General features: G+C 40.7%; 1 protein-coding gene across 1 annotated transcript in view; it reads left to right on the forward strand.

The window, feature by feature from the left end:
* Window positions 1–22,699, forward strand: part of LOC107108048 (protein-glutamine gamma-glutamyltransferase 5-like) — a 33,696-nt gene extending 10,997 nt beyond the window's left edge. The window contains exons 4-12 of the mRNA XM_015408432.1: window positions 68–196; window positions 2,415–2,592; window positions 4,607–4,739; window positions 6,552–6,655; window positions 17,813–18,055; window positions 18,156–18,482; window positions 19,510–19,670; window positions 20,782–20,915; window positions 22,522–22,699. Of these exons, the coding sequence (XP_015263918.1) occupies window positions 68–196; window positions 2,415–2,592; window positions 4,607–4,739; window positions 6,552–6,655; window positions 17,813–18,055; window positions 18,156–18,482; window positions 19,510–19,670; window positions 20,782–20,915; window positions 22,522–22,699 (1,587 nt within the window). The remainder of the gene's footprint in view (window positions 1–67; window positions 197–2,414; window positions 2,593–4,606; window positions 4,740–6,551; window positions 6,656–17,812; window positions 18,056–18,155; window positions 18,483–19,509; window positions 19,671–20,781; window positions 20,916–22,521) is intronic.
* Window positions 22,700–22,963: the final 264 nt, after the last annotated feature.

Here is a 22,963-nt window from a genome sequence, read left to right on the forward strand (position 1 = left end):
AAATCTATTTACAGTATTGTTTTCACATTTGGTCTCAGTGTGACTGCTCATAGTTTTGTGTGTTTAGTTCCAGGATGACATTTTGGAGATCTGTCTGAAAATCCTGGACTCAAGTACAAACTTCCTGCGTGATCCTGGCATGGATTGTTCCTGTCGTAATGACCCTGCATACATTTGCAGAGTGTTGAACAATATGGTAAAATCTAATTATATCAAAACAGTAGAGCCTTTGGTATTGTGTTTCTCAGCAAAAGGTGGACCAAACGAAATACTTAAATCTGATGGTGTTAGGGATGTGTATAAGAATTTGGTTTACACTTGTTTTTGTTAACATTTTGTTCAGATGCTCTATAGCAGGGGTGGCCAAACTGCAGCTCAGGAGCTGTATGCGGCTCTTTCACACAGTCTAATTTAATGTTAATAACAAGCAAATTTGCATATTTTTCAATAAAAACGTGTGTGTAATATTTGTTCATGTCTTGTGGCTCTCAAACATCTGACGTTTATTCTGTGTGGCTGTTACATTAAGCAAGTTTGGCCACCCCTGCTCTATAGCATGTGTTTGTGTTCCCTACTGTAAAAAGGTGACATTTATAGTGATTTCAAGTGGAACCACATTCCCTCCTATAACTTTTTTGATTCCAAACTAACTGGAGAAAATTCTTACATATGATACTTAATGCCCAAGGGATGCTTATTCCCAAATTTCAGGCAGATAGGAGAATGTGTCCAGATTCTTGAAGAAATGAACAGTTTACAAAGTGTCCAAAGCTTTGTTCACATGACATACATAGCAATTCACTGACCTGCAGCTCACTGGGTCCATGATTTCATTCAAGATTCAGAACAGAGCCTGTTCATAACCTTGCTAATGGTGAATGAAAAATAATTTAAGACATCTACTGCAATAGGGATAGGCATGAACTGGCTCATGAACTAAAGTTCATGACAAACTTTGGCTGGTTCATGGTTTGTAAAGCAATATTCATGGAAGCACACTCATAACGAACATTTCATGAACTTCAGGGTGGTTCTTGGCGGTTCATGAAATGGATCTATTTTCCAGAGAACCTGGTGTCAATCAATTAAACTCCAAGGTAGTTCTGGGGGTGGAATTCTCCAGCCTTGGAAACACCAATAGGTACCCTCCAAACCTTTTAAGGCACTGCTGGCTGCCAATAACAGAGCTCCTATTCAGCTCTGTGGGATCTGAAAACTATATAAAGCCCAAGCTGAAGCCCAGTCCTCCCTTGTTTGATTTTGCTGGGAGTTGAAGAGGAATAGACCAGAGAGAAGTTGAGCAGCTTTGCTGGACAGGGGATTGCTCTCTGCTTTTTGCATAAGTGGACTCAGGGCTTTGAGTCACCCAGTCTCTCTGCTCACAGTGAGCAATGGGGTTTAGCTGCTGGGGTTTGGGTGTTTGGTGGGCCAAGGCACTGTGTGCCACTCAGCCTTTCTGCTCACCCTGAGCACTGGGGCTTTGCTTCTGCTGTGGGTTTCCCTGAAGAGGGTCTGCATTTCACCCCTCCACTCCTTCTGAATGTGATTGTGATTGTCTGTCTTTCTACTGGTGGGTTTTGGGTGTTATGTGGACTCAGGGCTCTGTGTGCCACCCAGCCCTTCTGCTCACACTGAGCAGTGGGGCCTAGCTGGTGTGTGCCTCAGCTGAGAGCCTACATTTATATAACCCCACCTCCTTTTTATGATCTGATATCTCTGCTGCTGGGGTTCAGGTGTTAGGTGGACTCAGGCTCTTTGTGCCACCCAACCTTTCTGCTCACACTGAGCAGTGGAGCCTAGCTGGTGGGTTCCTCAGCTGAGAGCCTACATTTATACACCCCCTCCTTTTTGTGATTTGATACCTCTGCTGCTGGGGTTTCGGTGTTAGATGAACTTAGAGCTCTGCTCCACACAGCCTCATCACTCATGCCAAGCAGTAGGGCCTCACTGGTAGGTGCCTCAACTGAGGGTCTACATTTATTCACCCCTTGAGCTTGGGTGTCAGGACTTCAGTGCTAAGATGGTGAAAGTGGGTGTAAAGGTGCTTGTCATGGGATAAAGAAGCCCTCATCCCGCCATGTACCAGAGAATCCTGGTGTTTTGGTCTGAGGGGGCCCAGGAGCATTTTCGGCATGCTTTCCTTTCTTGTGGGGTCTGGCTGGGGTGTTTGTCAAGGCAACAGGCTTAAAAGGTTGTAACTCTGCTTAAGCTTGCACTGTTAATATGTACTGTTAAAATTTACATGCGTATCACCAGAGCAGAGATTCATTCTTTCAGGTATATAATATACATCCTTTATAATGGGTGCAAACATTTGTAAATAAGTAGAAAGTGAGGTATGAAGAGTCTGTGACACATTTCACAGGGGTATAGCAATGGTGTACCCTCTGACATCAGTCTCCTTCTGTTTCCAGATCTGTTGTCATAAGAAGAAAAGCATATTGAAACTTCCACCCAACAATAATTACCTGCAGGGAGTCAATCCTTTAATGTGGAATGGAAGTGTCCCTATCCTCCAGCAGTGGTATCACAACAAATTCAAACCTGTCAAATATGGATCCTGTGAGACTCTTGCTGCTGTAATGTGTACAGGTACAGAAGCTAAAGAATGCACCTAAGGGAGTAAATTATGTTCCCAGTCACAAATTCACATCATTATAAGATGGGGAGGGTGCATGATTATACCCTGTAATTACAAATCAAGGAAGTATATGAAAAAGTACGCACCAGTTTGGGAAAAAAATGTATGCTGTTCAGTACTGTAGACTTCCATCAACCACTTTTTACAAGAACCAAAGATAACATTGAGTAACGAACCAAAAGCAAAAAGAAAGAATTGGATCCAAAGCCCTGTCAGTAGAGCTCTGCTAAATGAATGGAACTTTCCCATCTTTTGCCTGCAGCTGCAGTCCATAGACTTGCCCCAGATGTTTCTCCTAGGGGACAAAGGACCTTCAGGAACGGTCTCGGAAGCAAAGTGGAATCTTCAGTAGATGAGGGAATCAGCAAAAATTGTTCCCCTCTTCTGTTAAGGAAGTGTTGGATCTAACCTCAAGTGTGTAATCCAAAAGCATAGCTAATAAGGAACCATGATCTAGATTTAAATTGATAAAAGATTTTTGGAACTTCAAGAGGCTAGCTTTGGATGTATAGATACCATATTTAAAGCATGCAGTTTTTAATATGGATGGTACTTCCCACCATGGACACAAGTTTGAAACCCTAAGGCTATCTGGAGTGGACTGTTACATTAAGCACTGAAAAGGTGTGCTTTGAATAATACACACCAAAATCTCTGGACTTTGACACGATAAGGACAGAAGATTTTTGGGACTTCAAGAGGCTAGCTTTAGATGTATGGATACCATATTGAAAGCATGCAGTTTATAGTATGGATAGTACTTCCCACCATGTACACTAGTTTGAAACCCTAAGGCTATCTGGAGTGGCATGTTACATTAAGCACTGAAAAGGTGTGCTTTGAATAATACACACCAAAATCTCTGGACTTTGACATGATAAGGACAATTGTGAAGATCTTTGAAGCAGGAAACCAGAATCTCCCTACTATGGCAGATGTGGGGCACTCTTGAAGATCAGCATGTTATCAGCTACCTTTTTCTACCAGGGCTGAGCAGAGTTTTAATTGGATTATTTTCATCATGCAACACAATCTCTTGGGCTGACCCTGTCGGAAATTATAAAAATGAAAAGCCCATTAGGTCACCAATGTATGTCAGGCTAACTGAAGAATAATGTACAAATTGTCTAGAAGCCAAATTAATTCTTGCAGTTTTCTGTACAGGAGAAACCCATTAAGCTTCCTTTCTCAGCTTTTGACAAAACATAAAACTACTTCTAAACAGAGGGAGGAAAAATATGCCACCCAAATGAAATATGAATTAAGCACATGAATGAAAATTTACATAATTTATTCCCAAGCATTGGATTTAACTTTTCCAATTTCACATCACCCTGATTATATGAAATGAGTTCCTCTTTTAAAAACAGCACATCTGAGAAGCTTTCTCACCTGTTCAGTGTTTGCAGGCCGCATTTGAGAACTTTCTCTGAAATTGTCTGATTAAGAAAAAAAAAGCCTATAGAGAGTGAAAATGTATAATGCAGTCTTAAAATGGGTGGATCATTGATATAATGTGAAAATTACATTTGTGATATATCAAATGTTATTTGGCATTATGGCAACGGATAGTAGACCTTACAGAAATGTTTGGCACAAACATTTATAAAAACACAGTGGCTCATATTTACTTTGACATTTTTCTGCCCTAATATTATGGCTGCATCTGTGAATAAATCAAAAAGCCTCTTGCTTAGTTTGCCTTCTGTTGGCATAAATGCCAGTGGACTGGTAGTTCTGTTGGTGGAAGTGGGGTAGTTTTTGCTGATTTCCTCCATCTACTGCAGGCCCCCACCTCCCTATAATATTTGTCCTTGGTCACTGGGAACAGAATGGGGAGGGGGGTCAGTATGCTACTGCAGAGGTGGAAAACTCCCGTTTGGCTTGCAGTACTTTGAATCCAACACACAGTATTTAGGTCTCCTATGTCAAATATTCTAAAGATATAACTGGTTTTTTGTATAGTTATGCGGTGTTTGGGAATCCCAAGCCGAGTTGTTACAGGCTTCTATTGTCCTTTGAATGCTGTTGACCCTCTCGTCATCCAGGAAGTGTTTGACTTTACAGGAAAAACCTTAAATGGCAAAGAACATATCTGGTAAGTACCAAAAGGGAAATAATTTGTTGACTTTTACTTAAGGAATAAATCAGAATGGCCCAATTGAGAAACCATTTCTAGCTGGAAGGCTCCCATAAATCCTCCTGGTCCTTGCCACTGCTTGTAAGAGCAGTGGAAGGAAGGGGGAGGGGGAAATGGTGTCACATCGCACCTTGATATAATTACTGGCAAAACAACAACAGCAAGAACAATGATGTTCTATTGTAAGCCGCCCTGAGCCCTGCTTGCAGGGAAGGGCAGCCTAATAAATCTACATAAATAATTAATAACAACACCCAGAAGTGATAGAATCCCTTGGATTTCTATGATCAAACCACATACATCTGTGTAGGTTCCTAAGGCATCACCATGATGTGGGTATGTCCAGGGGTCATTTCGTAGAAAAAGAGGTGCAGGAGCTCATTAGCATTAACTCATTAGCATAACTTATTTGCATATGCCACACCCCCTGACATCACCGGAAGGGTGTCAGAAGGCAACACCCACCACTCAGGCTCCACTGGACTGTTTTGGATTGCTAGCTATTGGGAAGGGGGGACTTGCAGATCTGTCCTCGCAGAGGAGGGAGAGCTTGTACCTGAATAAAACTTGGTCTTAAAGGTGCCACTGGACTATTTTGGGCCGGGGGGAGGGGTCTGCAGTTTACCGGGCTGCTGGGAGCAGGGGGTGGGTCTTGTTGCATGTGCCCGCCCCCTGGCTCTTTATTGCCGGAGCTCCACTCCTGTGTGCTCTTGCAGGAAATGACCCCTGGGTATGTCACTTCCAGTTTTTCATCCAGAAATAACGACAAGGTGTAATGGTGATGCCATCTCCACCCATCCCTGCCATCGAAGCCTCCCTCTGCTGGACCATTAAGGCCTGGCAATCCTAAAGGCTATGATCGGCAAGAAATCCAGTGCAGTCCTCTTTCCTGAAAGTAAGCGCAATTGAATAGATCTGAGTTGAACTGCTTAGAATTTCCCCCTCCCCCCAAATTCATGGTTTATCCAAGGAGTTGGTAGGGGATCATGGAAAAACAAACTCTTCACATCTCAGCTTTTAAAAACATCATGTTTTGTTTATTCATCTGCTGTTTCAGTCATGCCTGTTATAGTAGAGCAATAAAGAGAATATATTTTGATTTTTTTCCCCCTACGTCATTGTGACACAGCTGGAGTCCTAATGCTGAGTTAGAATTCCATAACTATTTTTGTTACAAAGGATGATCTAAATTTTATATTGGCATTCTATATATGACAGTCAGATCTGAGGAGACCACTCCTGATCGCTTTCCTGTGTGACCAGAGGATCAAGGGTGAGACCATGCCTGACTTCCTCACCCACCTGGTATACCTGCACCCCTCAAACAGCACTCACCATACATGAGGAGCATGCACGTAATCCAGTGGGCAGAGGCTCATTTCTTCTTGTCATTTTTATTTACATTCAGGAATCAACTGTGCAGTCTCAGTTCATTAAAGTGTATGTATGTGTACCTTAACTGAACATTACATCTCTGCATTGATGCTGGTATCAGAAGCAGAGCAAGCATGCCAGTGGGTGGAGAGGTAAGGCAGTTCTTGCACCACCACCCAGCCTTTGCCCCACAGATGGAAAGGACAGGGGTTCATTTTATTCATCCTGGACAAAAATGTATATCATAAACCTCTCATGAATTTGCCAGGGGTCTCCAGAATACTTCTGTACAAGTTTGTATAAAATGGGTGACTCCACCCTAGTTTGGATTTCTAGAAAATATGGTTTGTGTCTGGTCACAGCCTTATAAAGCACCTACGCTTTTGTGTCCTACAGGAGATACCATTGCTGGAATGAATCTTGGATGGCCCGAAAAGACATAAATCAGTCTGGGGGTGACTGGCAATACCTGGATCCAACACCTATAGAGACTAGTAAAGGTACATGAAGCCTCTACCCCAGTCTAGAGATAGTCGTATGAAACAAGGAACTATGTGTGATTAGTAATATGGAAGCAATAAGTTCCACAGGGCCTGTAAAATGGAGCTGTTCCATCAGTGAGGCAACGGATGTGAAATACCATCTGCCCCTCCTCCCATAATTTGCTGTAAATTGTTGGGTCACTGGACTATAATGCCTGCTCTGAATCTATCTGAGAGCGATGAACTGTATCATTGGAATTTTTTAAATAGGCTCTGGCCTTTCTTCTCCCTATTATTATACCATGCCGGGACACTGGGAAATGGTTTTTCAGAATGCCATCTTGTTTTAAGGGTTCGTGTTTTTATAGAATTAGAGTTGGTTTTATTGTTACGAGTTTTATATGTTGTAACCCACCCTGAGCTCACATGTGGGAAGGGCGGGATAGAAATTAAATAAAATAAATAATAAAAATAAGTAAGTATTGTAGGAAAGTGCCCAATGAACAGATATGGTTTAGGGTTTATCATGGTCTTAGAATTAATCCCTGTATCTAATAGCCAAGGTATGGCTCTTGTGTGGATAAGGAAATACAACTAACAGCCATGGATAGCCTTTAAGGAAACCCAAGGTTGCCCTCACTTTGAGACTTTATTGCCTCCTGCTACCTTTATTTATTGCCTCCTGCTACCTGGCTGACAGTTTCTCACATTATCCCAGCAGCTTCAGTGATGCTTCTATGCCTCTGATTTCTGTAGTTTCGTTTACGAGATAAGCAATGAAAATATGAAGCCTCTGGTGGACTACCCAACATGGCTGGTGATCTATATTCAGTTTGGTGTGTGATGTGTTGAGTGCTATATTAAGACCCTGGTAGTGCTCTCCAAAATCTGTTGATTTTAATAGTGGAAAGCAGGATAAAACCCAGTTATTCAGGCTAATTCTTGAGTATTGTCAGATCTGTTTTTAAGATAAATATGAATCCTTAAGGTCAACAGGTCAAGCCACCCTGAGCCTGCTCTGGCAGGATAGGATGGGATATAAATTAGAATATAAATAAATAAATAAAATAAATAATAAAAATAAGTAAGTATTGTAGGAAAGTGCCCAATGAACAGATATGGTTTAGGGTTTATCATGGTCTTAGAATTAATCCCTGTATCTAATAGCCAAGGTATGGCTCTTGTGTGGATAAGGAAATACAACTAACAGCCATGGATAGCCTTTAAGGAAACCCAAGGTTGCCCTCACTTTGAGACTTCATGGATCCTCTTCTAGTGCTTATCCCAATTGCTATTCTGCAGTAGTGGTAGGGATCACAGCCACATGTTTGATGCATGTCAGCATATGATCCCTAACATTTCACATTATTTTTAGTGTACTGGTTTGCTTTCATGTAGCAGCTCTGGTACTAACAGATATAAAAAAGGATCTGCCCATTCACTTTGCTGAGTGCAGGTTTATACAAGTGCAACAATATTTTTAGGGCTTTAGTCTCCTCCTGCAGCAACTAATGTTCCAGTTTGCTCAGGATGAATATTGCAGTCCTGTGGAACTACTGCCAGGTTTCCAACAATAAATTACTAAGATTAGGCTTGCACATCATGGCACAATCTACAAAAGTAATCCAGTGCACTAGCCATGTATTGTTGCCTACGAGGAGCATGATAACCCACACAGGCAGGTTCTTACCTTAGACTAACAAGATGGCAGTCATATCAGCACTAGTCTTTCTGCTCCCATGATAATGTGAGAAGTTCAATACCAGTCAAAAGGAATCATTGTTGTGATTCCTCTCCATGCTAGTCATCATCAGTCTTCAACTGAGAGGGTGGCAAACAATATTGACTGCCTGGCAGGGCCTAGAGACCACAGGAGGAAGGTTGCAGGATTAACATGTCTGGTGATTTATAGATGTATATATGCAAACGCTAGAAGTGTCCAAGGTAAAATGAGGGAACTGGAATGCTTAGTGTCAGAGGAGAACATAGAGGTTGTGGGCATTTCAGAAAATTGGTGGGATGAGGATAATCAGTGGTGGATACAGTCACTCCTGGATATAGATTATATCAGAAGGATAGGGAGGGAAGGGTCAGAGGTGGAGTGGCTCTGTGTGTCAGAGAGGGTATACTGTCATGGGCATGAATGAGGAGGAGCTGACAGAGCCTGCAGCTAGCCCAGAGTTTTAACAGGAGCCTGGGTGATTGTGCAGCTGGCTAATTGGTAACAGCATTTAACTCCACACTCTGGGCAGGACCGCCCCCAGCTTATTTTGCACCCTAGGCGAGGATCCCTTCTGGCACCCCCATGCCCCCCTGTGCCCCCCTGGTCAGAGCCAGTGGGAGGGCTTTTGGCGGGGGGCGGATGCAGTTTGGCGCCCCTCGTCAGGGTGCCCAGAGAAGAGGCTGACTGGCAGGGCACTCACAAGCCGTCGCTCCCCTGGCCCTGCTGCTGCAGCTGCCAGTCTCTGGCTGTGAGGAGGAGGAGGAGGAGGAGAAGCACTCCGCTGGGAAGTTGAGGGGACAGGCAGGGAGAAGTTAGCCAGCCAAAGAGGCGGCAGGCGGCGGCAGGGGTCACCCAGCCATGGAAATGCAGGGCTTTTGGTGTGGGTGGGTGAAGTTTGGCGCCCCTAAGGTGAATGCCTAGTTTGCCTAGTGAGCGAGCTGGCCCTGACTCTGGGCAGTACTCTTTATGGAAGCAACAAGTCAGCTTCATGCTGCTAGCATCCATTCCGGCTCGGCTCTTGCACCTAGACCTTCGGACCCCCTGGCTTTGGACTTGGCTCTGTGTTTCTGGCTCCTGACCCCAGCTTGGCTTTTTGGACTTTGCACTGTCTTCCTGGCTCCTGACGTTGGCTTGGTCTGGACTCCCTTTCACTGGCACCCCAGCCCATTACATATACAGTCCACTAAATTGAGAATCTAAGAGAAGCAGATTCACTTACAGAAATGCTATGGGTGGAAATAGTGGGCCCAAAAGGAAGCTTAACTCTTCCAGATCAAAGGTTAGAGGATGATTTAAAAACAGCAAAAGAATTAAGAGAAGCAGTTAGATGAAATAACTGTGTCATAATAGGTGATTTTAACTACCCACACATTAGTTGTGTAAATATGTGTTCAAGGCAGGAGAAAGAGATTGGGTTTTTAGATACTCTCAATTACTGTGCTATGGAACAGATGGTCACAGAACCTACCAGGGGGGAGGTGATCCTGAACTGGGTCCTAAGTAATGCTCAAGACCTGGTGGGAGATGTAAATGTGATAGCACCATTTGGGAGCAGTGACCATAATGCTATAAAGTTTAGCATTTATATAAATAGGGAGTTGCCCAAAAAGACCAACACAGCCACATTTAACTTTAGAAAGGGTAACTTCTCTCAAATGAGGGGGCTAGTGAAGAAGAAATTGAAAGGAAAGGTAAGGAGGGTCAAATCATTTCAGGAAGCTTGAAGACTATTTAGAACTACAGTATTGTAAGCTCAGGAGCTGCGGTGGCTCAAGTGGTTAAGACGCTGAACTGCAGGCTGCGGAAGGTCGGTAGTTCAGCAGTTCAAGACCCGGGTGCCGCATGACGGAGTGAGCTCCCGTCTCTAGTTCCAGCTCCTGCCAACCTAGCAGTTCGAAAGCAAGAAATTGCAAGTAGATAAATAGGTACCACTTCAGTGGGAAGGTAACAGCGTTCCGTGCGCCTTGGTGTTTAGTCATGCCGGCCACATGACCATGGAAACGTCTTCGGACAGCGCTGGCTCTTCGGCTTTGAAACGGAGATGAGCACCGCAACCCTAGAGTCGGATTCGACTGGCTTTCGAGCGAGGGAACCTTTACCTTTACCTTATTGTAAGCTCAGATAAAGTATATACTATATACCCATAGGTATAAAAAAGCCCTGCATGATTAACAAATAAAGTAATGGAAGCAATAAAAGGTAAGAAGGATTCCTTTAAGTGGTGGAAGGATAGCCTGTCAGTGATCAGACAGGCAAAAAGGGACTATGAGGAACATATTGCAAAAACAAGAAGACCAAGAATAAACATTAGTAGCAGAAAACTAGCCAGGAAGGCAGTGGGGCCCTTGGACGACCAAGGGGTAAAAGGAATACTAAAGGATGATAGGGAAATGTCAGAGAAGCTGAATGCATTTTATGCCTCTGACAATTTAGAGTTTTTTGAGGGGGTGAACAAACATATGGACAAGGGTGACCCAGTAGATGATTTTTACCTAGACTTCCAGAAACCTTTTGATAAAGTTCCTCAACAGTCATGAGACAAGAAGACAAGTGAAGTAAATAAAAGGGAGCAAGTCAATGATCAGACAGGCAAAAAGGAACTATGAGGAACAAGTCCTCTGGTGGATTAAAAACTGGTTAATTAGCAGGAAAGAGAGAGTGAGTACAAATGGACAGTTTTCATAGTGGAAGGTGGTAAGCAGTGGGGTACTGCGGGACTTGGCGACTTGTTCATTAATAATTTGGAGCTGGGAGTAAGCAGTGAAGTGGCTAAGTTTGTAGATGACACTAAGTTGTTCAGGGCGGTGAGAACCAGGAATGACTATGGGGAGCTCCAGAGGGATCTGTTGAGGCTGGGTGAGTGGTCCTCAACATGGCAAATGAGGTTCAGTGTGGGCAAGTGCAAATGAATGCACATTGGAGCCAAAAATTCTAACTATAAATATACATTGATGGTGTCAGAACTGGTGGTAACTGACCAGGAATTAGATCTTGGAGTGATGGTAGATAACTCACTGAAAATGGCAACTTAGTGTGTGACAGCCAGTTTGGTGTAGTGGTTAAGTGTGCGGACTCTAATCTGGGAGAACTGGGTTTGATTCCCCACTCCTCCACTTGCACCTGGCTGGATGACCTTGGGCAGGCCGTAGCTCTGATAAGAGCTGTTTTTGAAAAAGAGCAGTTTCTGTCAGAGCTCTCTCAGCCCCACCTACCTCACAGGGTGTCTGTTGTGGGGAGGGAAAGGGAAAGGAGTTTGTAAGCCGCTCTGAGACACCTTTGGGTAGTAAAGGGTGGGGTATAAATCCAAACTCTTCTTCTTCTTCTCTTCTAAAAAAGGTGAATGCTACACTGGGGATTATTAGGAAGGGGATTGAAAATAAATCAGCAGTATGATAATGTTCCTGTATAAATCTATGGTGTGGTCTTATTTGGAATACTGTGTACAGTTCTGGTCACCACACCTGGGAAAAAAAGAGATATTATAACATTGGAAAAGTTGCAGAACAGGGCAACTATAATGATTATTGGGATAGAATACCTTCCCTTAAAGAGCTTGTTGTTGTTCAGTCGCACAGTCGAGTCCGAATCTTCGCGACCCCATGGACCAGCTCCCGCCAGGCCCTCCTCTCTTCCGCCGTCCTCTGAAGTTGGCTCAATATCATGTTCGTTGCGTCGATGACACTGTCTAACCATCTCATCCTTTGCCGTCCCCGTCTTCTTTGACCTTCAATCTTTCCCAGCAAGATTAGTTAGTGCTATTTATCTTGGATAAACAATGAGTCAGGCTTCCGGTGAGGAATTATGGCAGGCTGATGTCTCTGTTTGTTCAGGGAAGGTACCATTGGCTGGGAGGTGGTTTCTGGGTGATGCAGGGGTCATTTTGAGCAGGAATAGGCAGGAACAGCATTCCGGTAGTAACAAGTAAACTCCTTCCCCCTCCTTTCCCTTCACCTCACTTCCAAGTGAGGTGAAGGGAAAGGGGGGGGGAGAGGAAACTAGCGCACCAGCCCCTCTGACAGGCAGAAGTGCCTGGGATCCATTCCTCCCCCGCTCCTTTCCCATCGCCTCACCTCCAAGTGGGGCAAAGGGGAAGGGGGGGAGAAAGGGAACCCAGCAAAAGCTTCTGCATGAAAGCGGGGCCACTGCTGGCCCTGCTGCCAGGCAGAAACATCTGAAAGGAGCATGCAGCCTCTGCGGAGCGACTCCAAAGACTGAGGGTGTTTAAAGTTTAAATCCCCCCTCTCTGGAGTCACGCCACAGTGGTGGCACACTCCCTTCATTGAAGGGAAGGCAATTTGCCTACCCTTCAATGATGGGAGCCTGCTGCTGCTACCCCCCACCCCACAACTGGGGAGGATCATTATACCCTATGGAGACTCTATGGAGACGGTCCCCAATGTGGTCCAGATCTTTCTCAGCTAAGAATGTTTTCTCATGAAGATGTTCTTGACTGACAAGATCAAAATATTTTGGCGATTCGAACATGACTAAATTGCTAACAACAACATTTTTAATTCCAGAGTTTTTGTAGAAACATTTGTCTTGTTTGTTTATGGATCTAACTATACACAAATTTGGCCATGTCAAGAATTAAATAACTTTTAAAATGGATCCCCCCCCCCAGTTTTCTTGGAGTTTGAGCAGCTGGGAGCCCTGGATAAACATTCTATGCTTGTAACTGCAGTGGAGCCTCACCATCGCCATTTCTTGACTTCTTCAAGAAATAATTAAATCTATAGATAAAGAGAGATTTTCACTGTAATAGAGATAATATGCCTTGTAGTGAGATAAGCCCTTTTTTGAGACTCTAAAGATAAAAACAGTCTTCAATGACTTAATGATTTAAAAACTGGTTTCAAAAAGCTTAATAAGGAAAATGATATAAGAAATTTTCTAAAACAGAACATGGGGTCAGTTACTTCATTTTCATAATTTTTTTTTACAAAAGTGCTTTTGGATAAAGTTGCTAGCCGAAGAATACCAGACCGTAGATCTGTGAGGTTTTTTAAAAAAAATTGCTCAAGAGTGTACTGAATTGGATGACTTGCCATTAAAAAAATAAGTATTTTAACTATGTTATCTCATTGTCATGGTGATGTGACTGAAAGCTGTGGAAAGTGAAAGTGTTGAAATTATAGAAGCTCTTTTTTTTTTGCTTCTGGATTTTAATTGAAAATAGCTACCACTAGAAGGGTTTGATTGATCAACCCACTGAAAAAGTAGTTACTCCTGAGTTATTGTCAAAAGCATTTTTAGATTTGATGGACAATCTGGGACTGGTTGTTATGTGGAGACAGAAAGTGGTAATTCAAGAGAGTATACTTATTTTCAGAAAGACATAGAACTTTTTCAAGAACATATATGATTTGGACTTCTAGAGTCTTAGCTACTAAGTTGTCTAAAGCAGAGATTTTATGAAAGACTTTTTCAGATCACAATCTTGTAAGTTTGGTTGTTAAAAGAAAACTTAGTACTTACAGTTGGAGACTAAATGAAGCATTGCTACAAAAAGATGTGATTGTTAAGGACTGTAAGAAACCATTAAAAGAATTATTTAAAATTAATTCAAACAAAGGTACTGATATGAGAATTGTATGGGATGCAAGTAAAGCTTTCATTAGAATTCACCTGATGCAACATAATTCTGAACTGAAGAAGAGATAAAAGAAATTTAAAAATATTTTGGATGAAATTAAGAGAAAATAGGATGAATTAAACAATTTTCAAGGGAATATAAAAAATTCTCACCAAATAAGAATCTTGCAACAGCAGTTATCCATGTTAACGATAAGAGAAATGGAAACAACATTGAACTATGTAAAACAAAGAAATTTTGAATATGTTAATGGTTGGCATAAAATTGAGAACAGAAAGATGAAAAATTATATTGAAACTACAAGAAGGAGATATTGTACTAATGGACAATGTGGCTGTTCAAAAAGCATTTTATAAATATTCTAGTTTGTATGAAGGACAAGATGTGTCATTGGTGAAAACTGATGAATGTCTCAGAAAACAAAATTTATCTAAGATTTCAGAGGAACAAAGTCAAATTATGAATAGACCTATAACAATAAGAGAAGTATTTTCCTGTTTTGATTTTTTTATAGCTTCTAAGTATTAGAAGCTATAAAAAAATCAAAACAGGAAAAGTTCCTGGACCAGATGTGTTATCCGGTTTGAGGATTAAATGCCAGAGGCATGGGAAAAGGCCAATATCATATTAATACCTAAAGACAGACAAGATCTGACTCTGACAAGAAACTATAAATCAATATCATTATTGAATAGTGATTATAAATTGTTCACAATGATTTTAGCTGAAAGACTGAAAACAGGTCCATATCCAGGATCTTCAGGCTTGTGGGACAATTTTTTCTTCTTCTGGGGCTGCTATTATTTGCTATTATTTTAACTTAAAATAAAAAACAGTAGAGGAAAATAAAGGAGAGGAAGAAAATCAAGCCCTGGAGCGGGGAACTAGGGAAAGCAAGCTACAGCTTGGGGGTGGCATGCTGGGGAGCCCCACACTAGCTCATCCCAGCCCAGCGCCTAAGCATTGGCAGTTCCATAGCTCCCTGCATGGGAGGGGGAGAAGCCGAGACTCCCCCTCCTCAAGCAATAAAGTGGTTTCTCCCCCTCCCTGACAGCACTGTCATGCAAAGCAGCTGCAATAAAGAATCTGAACTGGACATTTTTTTGTTAAAGGTATTAGAAGATAAAACTTTGGAGACAATTTTATAAAATGGGTGAAATCACAGACAACACAAATAATTGTAAATAGAGACTTAACTAAATCATGTGGGATTCAAAAAGGTCGCCCATTGTCCCTTCTGCTTCTTGAAATTTTGAACAGTGATATAAGATATAAGATATGATGAGAGGACTGGGGGTGTAAAGATTAAAAAAGAGACCTATAAAATAAAAGCTTTTGCAGATGATTTGGTGTTAGTATTGGAAGACCCTTTAAAGGGGATTGAATTATTAGTGGCTAAATTGAAAAAGGGTGAATTAGTGGATTTTAAAATTAGAAAATAGATAACAAAGATGTTAACAAAAATATGAAAATACAAGAACAAATAGCACCGATGAATAAAACTGGTTTTAAGTTGGGAAAAAGGTAAAATACCTTGGTATTACATTGGTATTACATTGACAAATATGGATTCTATGTTATATCAAAATAATTATATTAAGACATGGAATGAAGTTAAAAAAGACATGTTAAGATGGGATAGAGTGCAACTGACTTTGTTAGGGAGAATATCTATTAAGATGAAGATGAATGTTTTACCCAGAATGTTATTTTTGTTTCAGACAATACCTGTTTTGACAACTGATGTACCATTTAAACAATGGTAGAAAGATATTTCTAATTTTGTATGGCAAGGGAAAAAAACCAAGAGTTAAACTTAAGGTATTACAAGATGTAAAGGAAAGAGGAGGTCTGGGGTTACCTGATTTGAAATTAAACTTTGCTGCTTGCTGTTTAGTTTGGTGAAATAATGGCTATTGAGAAATAGGAGGTTATTGGAGTTAACACATTATGATTTGAGATTTGGTTTGCACAGTTATTTGTGGTATGACAAAGCTAAGGTCAATGTGGATTTTAAAAACCATTATATTAGATGTTCTATTTTAAGAATATGGAATAAATATAAACCTAGGTTATGTCTGAAAACAACCTTGTGGCTCTCTACACAAGAAGCTTTTTATAGTAAAGAATTGATACCAAAGCATAAATGATTAACATATTGTGACATACCAGAAGAGAAGATTTGGTAACAGAAGAATAAACTTACTGAGAGTTTTTTTTATGCACAACAATGAGAAAGGTTTAAAATGGGTAAAGATTGTATGGTTTTGTACGATCTTAAACTGAATTTGAAACAGAATTATTTACAAATGACGAACATGTTATTGCCAAGATGTTTAAACTCTTGTTGAAATTTGAGACAGAGGATGAACAAGTGAAAGAATCTATAATAAAATGGGTCCAAAACTTTGGATATAATATACAAATGGAGCAATAGGAAAATATGTGGATAAAGGGCCTTACATTTACACTGAGTTCTAGTCTTAAAGAGAATTTTTATAAAATTATGTATCATTGGTATAAATTACCAGAGAAATTAGCAAAAATGTATAAGAATATTTTGAATGTATGTTGGAAATGTGAACAAAAAGAAGGGACGTGTAACAACGTGAAAAAAATTGGATTCAAATATATTCATTAATCCAGAAGATTCTAAGGACTAATATACAATTGAAACTAGTTCTAAGGACTAATATACAATTGAAACCAGAGGTTTTTCTTTTGTGACTAATGGACAGACAGCTAGAAAAAAGTCATGAAACTTTATTTCTATATATGACCATGGCAGTGAGACTATTGTATGCACAAAAATAGAAAAGTTCAACATTACCCACAACAGAGGAATGGTTGGTGAAGATGATGGAATTTGCAGAGATGGCTAAACTTCCTTCTTTGATTAGAGAAAAGACATTAAATGATTTAATTTTAACTGGAAACTTTTTGCATGAAACAGAAAAAAATGAAATGATGATTTATGGATGTAATTAAGTATGTAATTTTACTTATATTTATCATGGAGAAAATCGGAAACCACTTCTTTTCTTCTTCTCTCTTTCTATTTTTTCCTTTCTTCATTTTTTTATTTTCTTTAATTTTGTATTTCTATTTCATTTTTTAAAATATCTGTAAGTTTTTATCTTTTGCTTTAAAATTCTTAATAAAATATTTTTTGAAAAAGATAAATGATGAATGAGGGGTGACATGATAGAGGTTTATCTTTTTATGCATGAGATAGAAGGTCGAGAAAGTAGTTCTTTTCTCCCTTTCTCACAATACAAGTACTCATGGGCACTCCAACATGGCTTCTCTTATGTTCTTAAATGCTGAATAAAATTTGGCATGAAGAAGAAGAAGAAGAAGAGTAGGGTTTGATACCCTGCTTTTCTCTGCCTTAAGGAGTCAGTGTGGCTTACAATCACATTCCCTGCAGTATTGCCTCCTGCTACCTGGCTGACAGTTTCTCACATTATCCCAGCAGCTTAAGGGATGCTTCTATGCCTCTGATTTCTGTAGTTTCATTTACGAGATAATCAATGAAAATATAAAGCCTCTGGTGGACTACCCAACATGACTGGTGATCTATATTCAGTTTGGTGTGTGATGTGTTGAGTGCTATATTAAGACCCTGGTAGTGCTCTCCAAAATCTGTTGATTTTAATAGTGGAAAGCAGGATAAAACCCAGTTATTCAGGCTAATTCTTGAGTATTGTCAGATCTGTTTTTAAGATAAATATGAATCCTTAAGGTCAACAGGTCAAGCCACCCTGAGCCTGCTCTGGCAGGATAGGATGGGATATAAATTAGAATATAAATAAATAAATAAATAAAACAGTAATAAATCTTTTTTTAACCTTAGGGTCAGTGTGCAGTGGTCCAATTTTGGTCAAAAGCATTAGAGATGGTGATGTGGATACTGACTCTGATGGTCCTCATGCATTTGGACTGCTAAATGCAAGGAACACTGCCTGGGTTTCTCAAGGCAGAGGTAAGAAGATAAAACTTCATTGTGAAACCCAGCCTTGTGGACAATGTATCAGCACCAAGAGTGTTGGAAGTGATCTACGTGAGGACATCACTGATGCTTACAAGTATGAATTAGGTAACAATGAATTGATTTTACTAGAGTAGTAGAAGTTTAAATGGTTGCTGATGTAAAATAAGTATCTTTTCATAAAGTTTTAATATTTTCCTGCTTTCAGGCTCTGTGCAAGAGAAAAAAGCCCTTTATAAAGCCAGTCGAAAAATTAATTCTCGCTATCTAAATGCTCCCAATTCTGAGATAGACAAAGATTTAGCATCTCAAAGAAACAAAAGTCTGAAAGACATTGGGATTGCGATGAAGTTTAAGATGGCTAATTGTCCCTTGTATGGTCAAGATGTTCAAATGAACTGGGTGCTTAAAAACTTGTGTAATGAAGCCAAAGACAGGAAATTTAACCTTTGTGCTCAGGCAATGATGTACAATGGATGTTTACTGGACCAGGTCTGGAAAGACAATATTCATGTCACACTTGGCCCAAAGGAAGGTAAGACACATTGAGATCATTTCAATGTAGAAACTCAGATGTATGCTGGAGAAGACATGATTGATAGATTTTAAATAATTTGACACTGTGGTTCTGAGTCACTCTTCTGCTGTTTGTTCCATGAACGAAAGCTGTTAATAATAGCGTAGCTGAAGAAAGCCTCCTTGCCAAGTCACTTGTTAATGCTAGCTGTTTTATTATCATGGGAAAACACTCTTATAGTCTTGCCAAGTCACTTGTTAATGCTAGCTGCTTTATTATCATTCTCTGTTCTGTCAGTTTCCAAAACAAGGGACTTATTGTAGCAATTATGGTGGATTGGATCCATGAACCATTAATGGAATTATTTCATGAAATGAATCTCTTCTCTTCTGCAGCCTCCTGCATAAATTGCTCCTTAAGGTCAGAGGACTCCAGGGAAGAGAGGTTGGGCTGCAGCAAGAAGGGAGAATAGACAGAAACTGCTCTTCCCCAGTCTTGTGAAAGCTGTGCAATTTTCATGGGGGAGCTCAGGCAAATGGGGAAGGGGTGATTTCTGCCAATTTCTTCTCAGGATGCAGCTGCTGAATTGCATTGCAGTCAGGATACTCAGGAGTGTCTTTTTTCAGATGAGGGGTGCTACAGGGGAGCTACCATGACAGAGATGTCTTCTGTGAACTCATTCTATTCATGGTTGATTGGATCCCACCCAATATTAATTTTTCAGTTCCTTGATTCCAAATACAATGAACTGAAAGGAAGTATCACTGCTTCGTGGAAATTATTTTTAAGCAAATTTGAACATATCATATATTGTGACAAATGTGTTGTCTAAAAAGGAGGGATTGTCCATGTTCCATGTGTGGAGTTTTGAAAACTGCTTCCCTTTGATCATTTAGCAATGTATACACTGTGACTGCTTACATGTAGTTCTGTAATTAATGATTAACTCCCTGGAATATATATAAAAAAGATCTATTTAAATCATTTTCTGTAAAAGTGATGATGCCAATGTATTTGCTTCTCACTCAAAATCTTTGTCTTACAGTAAAGACAATCCTGATAACAATACCATATGATGACTATGGATCTCACCTTTGTGATCATAATATTATGAGGGTGGTGGCTGTCTCGATGCCCGAGCGTAAAGGAGAAGTCATGATGGTGGAGAGGGATGTCTTAGTTGACAGCCTACCTGTTGAGATGAAGGTAAAGATCCTCAGAGCATTTGTAGAGAGTCTGCAACTGCAGTACACGTTAACAGAAGTCAAAACCAAAGGCTACTTACATTAAATACAAACTGGATCCCCAATGAGTGGTTCAGCCTTAAAAAAAATGCTGTGAGAGGGCCCAAACTGCGGAGAGGGGGCATAAAAAAAGGGAGAGTGTTAACCCACAATATTTTCCAACTGAAGATACCCCCCCCCAGTTTTACTAGGTTTTTAGGGGTACTCTATGTGGAAGGAGACCCAGTCATGTTCTGCCACCATAACGTGTAATTTGGCCATTCTTCTGTTTTCCACCATATGGGTCAGGTAGGCCTGAAGAAGCTATTTCAGTTTTAACAGCACTATAAAAAGAGTTCTAAAGGTGTGTTAAATATTTTATTTTAGTAAATGTTTATACTAATTGTTGTAAAAAATAGTCAAAAGTATTTAAATTACTCAGAGTATCAATGGATCTTGCTCTATTGGAAAGAAGAGATTTCTTTGCTTTTAAAACCTTTATTTCGAAGGGTAAAGGTTCACAGGAAAACTACAAATAAACAAAACTCTAACAGCTACATTTTCTAAGCTGCCTATAGTTGAACACTAACACACAGATAATGGAGAATCTGTCCTTCTTCTCGAACCCTAGAAAGGAAGTCACCTGAAAACAAACAACCGATCTGTATCACAATAGAAACTACTTTTCCCGGGCTAATTCCCCATTGGCCCAATGCCAGGTATCCCTTCCAGGTTGGTCTAATCAATAGCAATACTAGGCAAATAAGTTAACCCTATAATGACTGGATTGTCAGACCTTGTAAATACATATATTTCCAACACTAATGAGTATAACTTGAATCTTAATAACTGAAGAAATGTAATCTCACCCAATTTCTTTTGTCACTGCAGACCCCTGTCCCCCTTATGAAAAGTGCTTTCCTTTGGTGGTAGGTGCTATTTAGCTCTTTGAAAGACATTGGCCTTTCATCAAAGGAAAGCTGTAGCAGAGGACCATTTTACAATGGAGGATTACCTCAAGGGATCCAAGCCTATAATTTGGGATTTGGGAACAATGTCCCGGTAAAAATAAGTGCTTCTTCATGTTACACTAGATTTTAGACCATCCCCAGATGAACGCACCATGCTCTGCAGAAGTCATTTTCTCTAATCCACTCAAAGAGGACCTGAAGAATTGTATGCTGCATCTGGAAGGCTATGGGCTAATTGGTGAACCAACAGCTACTGAGTAAGTTAAACTAGAAAGTTGCTTTATACATAGGTTGAGGTGACACATGGCTCTTTTTTCTGTGTCTGCTGTCTCTACCAGGGATGAAATTTCATTCAGAATTTTTTAAAATTACATAAGTGATTTTCATGATGGCATAGACACTTAATCAACATTAATCCATGACATTCATATCAAACAACATTTGCATAAGTTGGTGGCAGAAACAACCTTGGTCAACCTGATGGATGATCTTCAGTGAGAAAATGACAGTGAGAGTGCATCCCTGTTGATTCTCCTGGACTCTCTGCAGCATTCAGTACCACCAACCATAGTATCCTTCTGGAGAGGCTGGTTGAGTCTTACTAGACTGGACAATTCCAGAAGGCAGTGCTGGGAGACTACTGCTTGGGCCCATAGCATTTATACTGTGAGGCCCTGAGGGGTTCAGTCTTATCTCCCAAGCTGTTTAACATCTTACAGGGGTGTCGAACTCATTTGTTGCAAGGGCCAGATCTGACATAAATATGACTTTGTCAGGCTGGGCCATGTGTGTCATAAAACATAATGCCAGGTACTGGAGATATAAACTGTATAAAGGACAGCAGCTGGTAAGCTCCGAGGTGGTGTGTCCTCACTGCAAGGCCCCATGGGATGGGGAGGAGGTACAGAGGAAAACCGACATGGGCGGACTGAAGAGCCAGTGGTGCAGTGTGGGGCAGATGCTGCCGGGACTGAGGTGGTGCTGGTCAGTGACAAAGCTGCTTGAGGACTGAGAAATTTGCCTGTCCTGGAGGGGTTGCACTCCCCCTGAACAGGCTTTTAGCTTAGGGGTGCTGCTGGATCCTAAACTACAGTTGGAGACACAGATATTTTCTGTGGCACATAGTGGTTTTAATCAGCTTTGGCTGATACATCAGCGATGTCCTTTCCTTGAAATGTGCAATCTGGCCATAGTAATCCAGGTTAGATTACTGTAATGCACTTTACATGGGGCTGCCATTGAAAATTGTCTGGAAACTTCCACTTGTCCAAACTACAACAGCCAGGCTATTGTCAGGGGCAGGGATACAGGGATTGTATTACCACAATGCTGAAAGATCTGCACTGCATGCCTGTGTTTCCAGGCATATTTCAAACTTTGTTTCTCACCTTTAAAGCCCTAAATGGCTTGGTGACAGGGTACTTGTCACCAGAAGATCCATAAGCCGTGCTTTCTGTGCCCCTGCTATGAGAGGCAAGGCAGATGGCAGGACATCTTCAGTAGTGGCACCTTGTTAATGGAATGCCCTTCCCCTTTAGGCTCACCTGGTGCCTATATTGTTTTCTTTTTGGTGCCAGGCCAACATATTTCTGTATTTTAATTAAGGAGCTCATATTTTAATATATTTCAATTTTTAGTTTGAAAATTGTTTTTTTAAGCTGTCAGTGGTCTGTTTTCATGGTCGATGTTTTTATGCTGGGTGGTTAATGCTGGATTTTAATTAGTATCTTTCAACATTTTGTTTTTGTTATTTTTATTTTGTGTGTGATGCCCTGGGCAGAATCCTGGAGAGATGATTTTTTTTCTAAATAAATAATAAGTAGTTACATTCACAAATATGTTTTTCCTTTATCTTTTCTGCAGATTGGGAACTCTGTCTGCCAATCATATGGCACAAACTTGTGTGGAGTTTACTCCCTACAGGTATGGCAGACACCGGTTTATGGCCAGTATCAGCTGTGACAAGTTTTGTAACTGCAAAGGATATGCCACCATAGACATGGGCAGTCCACCAACAACCTCTGGAGAAGGAGGTGCATAAGCAATATAAACAAAATACATTCCAGGAGAGATATTTTACTTGGCATTGTGTTTACACAACAGACAAGTTTGTTCAGGTGTTAAAGAACTTTCATTAGTGAACTCTTCACGTCCAGTGCAACTACCCATTGATTTGCTTACTTTATGCCATCTACTGGTTTGTTAGGGAAACCAGCTAAGTGTTTAAAGAACAGCAATTGAAGATGACTATCCTAGATTGTGGTCTCAGAATACTGAACAGAAGCACTGAGAGTAATATTTATAT

The sequence above is a fragment of the Gekko japonicus genome, unplaced genomic scaffold (assembly GCF_001447785.1).
Source record: "Gekko japonicus isolate JY-2015 unplaced genomic scaffold, Gekko_japonicus_V1.1 scaffold837, whole genome shotgun sequence".
NCBI lineage: Eukaryota > Metazoa > Chordata > Lepidosauria > Squamata > Gekkonidae > Gekko > Gekko japonicus.